Source organism: Danio rerio, chromosome 18 (genome assembly GCF_049306965.1).
Source record: "Danio rerio strain Tuebingen ecotype United States chromosome 18, GRCz12tu, whole genome shotgun sequence".
Classification (NCBI taxonomy): domain Eukaryota; kingdom Metazoa; phylum Chordata; class Actinopteri; order Cypriniformes; family Danionidae; genus Danio; species Danio rerio.
In genome coordinates this window covers 35,906,157-35,908,886 of record NC_133193.1, presented here as the reverse complement: position 1 = coordinate 35,908,886, position 2,730 = coordinate 35,906,157, and the positions used below count along the sequence as shown (strand labels likewise).

The following is a 2,730-nucleotide window of genomic DNA, read 5'->3' as shown; positions in this document are numbered from 1 at the left end:
TTATTCCTCTGCGTTCAAGTACAGCTGATTCCATCTCCACAGTACTTAAAGAACGTCTTTCTGTCATCCTTCCTGGGGATCAAAAGAATAAACTCATCTCGCAAGCGTATGATAGAGCCAGCGTGATGAGGGGTGCCACGGCAGGTGTTCAAAAAAAAATCCAAGATGTGTACCCAAATGCCCATTACATCCACTGCTATGCACATCAACTCAACCTAATAATGCAACAGGCCACTTCTAACATTTCCAAAGTGAGAATTTTTTTTTCTGACCTTGGAGGATTTTCCAGCTTTTTTTCAAGTTCACCCAAACGCACAGACGTCCTTGATAAAGTAGTGGCCCATAGACTACCAACATCAAGCAATGTTAGGTGGAATTTCCACAGCCGTGCCATCAATACAGTGTTTGAGCACAGATAGGACCTCATGCGCTGTTTTCAAACATATCGAGACTCGGGGGACTTTGACCCTGTTGCTGTCAGAGAGGCAGGAGCCTTTGCCATGCTGCTGGAGAATCAGGATTTTAATTTTTTCTTGCGACTTTTCCACAACATCATGCCACATGTGGACATCCTTTATGCCAAACTCCAGAAGAAGGACATCGATTCAGTCCACATCAGGGGGAGCATCCAGCAATTCCAGCAGGACATACAGAAGATCAGGTAGTTGCTGTTTTTTTTGTTTTGGATTTATTATGATTATTACTAATATTATTATTATTATTATTATTCATACACTTTCTTATTCCTTTACAGAAATTCTCTCCATTCCCTGGTTGACCAATGCAGTGAAGGTGGTTTTCAACAGAAGAGGCGGCGGTCCCTCAGTCCAGAGGTTCATGAACAGATAGCAGCAGAAGTGAGTTTTTATTTTAATCAAAATAAGTCATTACAAACAAGCTAAACTGTATTGTTTAATTACCTTCTATGGGAACTTGTAAATATCCTTTTCATTGATTTTAAGATAAAAATAATAATAGAGCAATTCCCTTCAAATGTTAACCTTTTCATGAAAAAAATTAAGTTCTCAACAAAATACCGAAACTGTTTCTGTGTTTTTTGTTTGTGTGTGTGTGTGTAAGCAAGTATTTTACAGTTCTTTAGACATACTCAAATGTCTCTGTCAATGTTTTTAAATTTTTTTATTTATTTACCCAAGTCACATAAAAGGCAATTTCACATCCGTCACACTCATAATACAGAGGTGTCAAATCCATAACTAAGCTTTTTCCTCATAAATGAAAAATTATCAAATAAAATCAATCATGTTTGTTTTATAGAAGAAAAAAAACCCTTAACCTCCTGCTTAGCATTATTTTGGGGGGTTTTGCAGTTTAACAGACAGAATTTCTATTAGGCCTGTTGTATACTGCAAACTCACAGACTTCTTTTAGTTACATCCATAACTCCTTTGTTTATTTTCCTCTTTTAAAGTACAAAACATGTTTACAGATTGATATTAAGCTGATCTTATAGCTACGTGGTCAGTAGTTTTGGAAAATATAAACAGATATTTCAATATAATGTTAACATACTTTCTCTGTGAATTTATGTTTTGAGTTTTTACTGCAAATGCCACATCCATAATGCTGGAACTGCTCAATAATAATTTGAGGAGTAATAATATTGTAGTCACCAAAACATTTACTCAGAGATAGTAAATGAAACAATACAGTTTAATTTGTTGCAAGCACACTGGCTTGTTTATATGATACAATGACCAGGTCTTTTTCAAATAGGAGTCTTTAAGTGTCTCATTATAGAAGCATTATATAAAAATAGTTGATAAGAATTTTGAATCTAAGTGTTGTTGATTTATAAGCTGGGAATAGTGGGCTGTATAAAACTATGATAAATGTAAATGCATTTTTATGACTAGGTGATCTTCTTAAACGTATATACTCTTTAAACTATTATCTAAAATGATTTGTTATTCTTCAGTTTCTTCTAGAGGAGCTTGACATGTTTACTAAGAATGAATGTGTTTATGAGGTTTTGAGAAAGTATGAATTTAACCACTACAACTGGTCTGCCTTTATAACTCAACCTGGTTATTTTAATGTAGCAGTTGAAATTGACACATAATTACATCATTTTTGTCTTTATCCTTTAGGTCTGTGATACCATACTCACACACACACTGGAGCGGTTCTCCTTCACAGACCACCTCGTTAGTGCCACATTGCTGCAGGCAGACAGGTTTGAGCAGTATACAGTAGCTTTTCCAGAAGATGCACTTAGCAGGACTCTGAAAGCCTATTCTGTGCTCGATGGAAGTAAGCTAAAGACAGAGCTCAGTCTCATCTACTCCAAGGATGAGTTCAGAGCCTGTTGTGGTGCTTTGGACCTACTCCAGCTGTTTATGGAGAACAATCTTGAGGAAGTCTTTTCAGAGACTGTAACTTTCCTAAAGATTCTGGTAACTATGCCTATGACCACAGCAGAAGCTGAGAGGTGCTTCTCAACTTTGAAAAGAATAAAAACTTTTCTGAGAAACAGCATGACCCAAGAGAGGCTGAATGCATTGGCCATGCTGTCAATAGAGAAGAGACTAGTGACTGAGATGACTGACTTCAACCAAAAGGTCATTGAGAAATTTGCAAGCCAGAAAGAAAGGAGAGCAAAATTTATTTTCAAGTAGTGCTACTGGCCAGTGATTAGGCAACATCTATGTGTGTCTGTGCATGTGTTTATTGATTACTTCATTACTGATAATAAACCTAAATTGAACT

The 2,730-nt window shown here is 36.3% G+C and overlaps 1 protein-coding gene across 1 annotated transcript; it reads left to right on the top strand.

Moving 5' to 3' along the window:
- Nucleotides 1-425: 425 nt before the first annotated feature.
- LOC101882592 (zinc finger MYM-type protein 1) lies at nt 426-2,730 on the top strand. The gene is made up of 3 exons (XM_009293691.4): nt 426-661; nt 755-857; nt 2,112-2,730. Exons 1-3 carry the CDS (start codon nt 426-428, stop codon nt 2,637-2,639), a joined length of 867 nt encoding a protein of 288 aa, XP_009291966.1. The 3' UTR covers nt 2,640-2,730.

Excerpts from the sequence above, each read along its gene's own strand:
- LOC101882592 (XM_009293691.4), top strand. The coding sequence starts at position 426 with ATGCGCTGTTTTCAAACATATCGAGACTCGGGGGACTTTGACCCTGTT. Across the intron at positions 662-754 it reads CAGGACATACAGAAGATCAG|AAATTCTCTCCATTCCCTGG; the intron begins GTAGTTGCTGTT and ends ATTCCTTTACAG. Across the intron at positions 858-2,111 it reads ATGAACAGATAGCAGCAGAA|GTCTGTGATACCATACTCAC; the intron begins GTGAGTTTTTAT and ends TTTATCCTTTAG.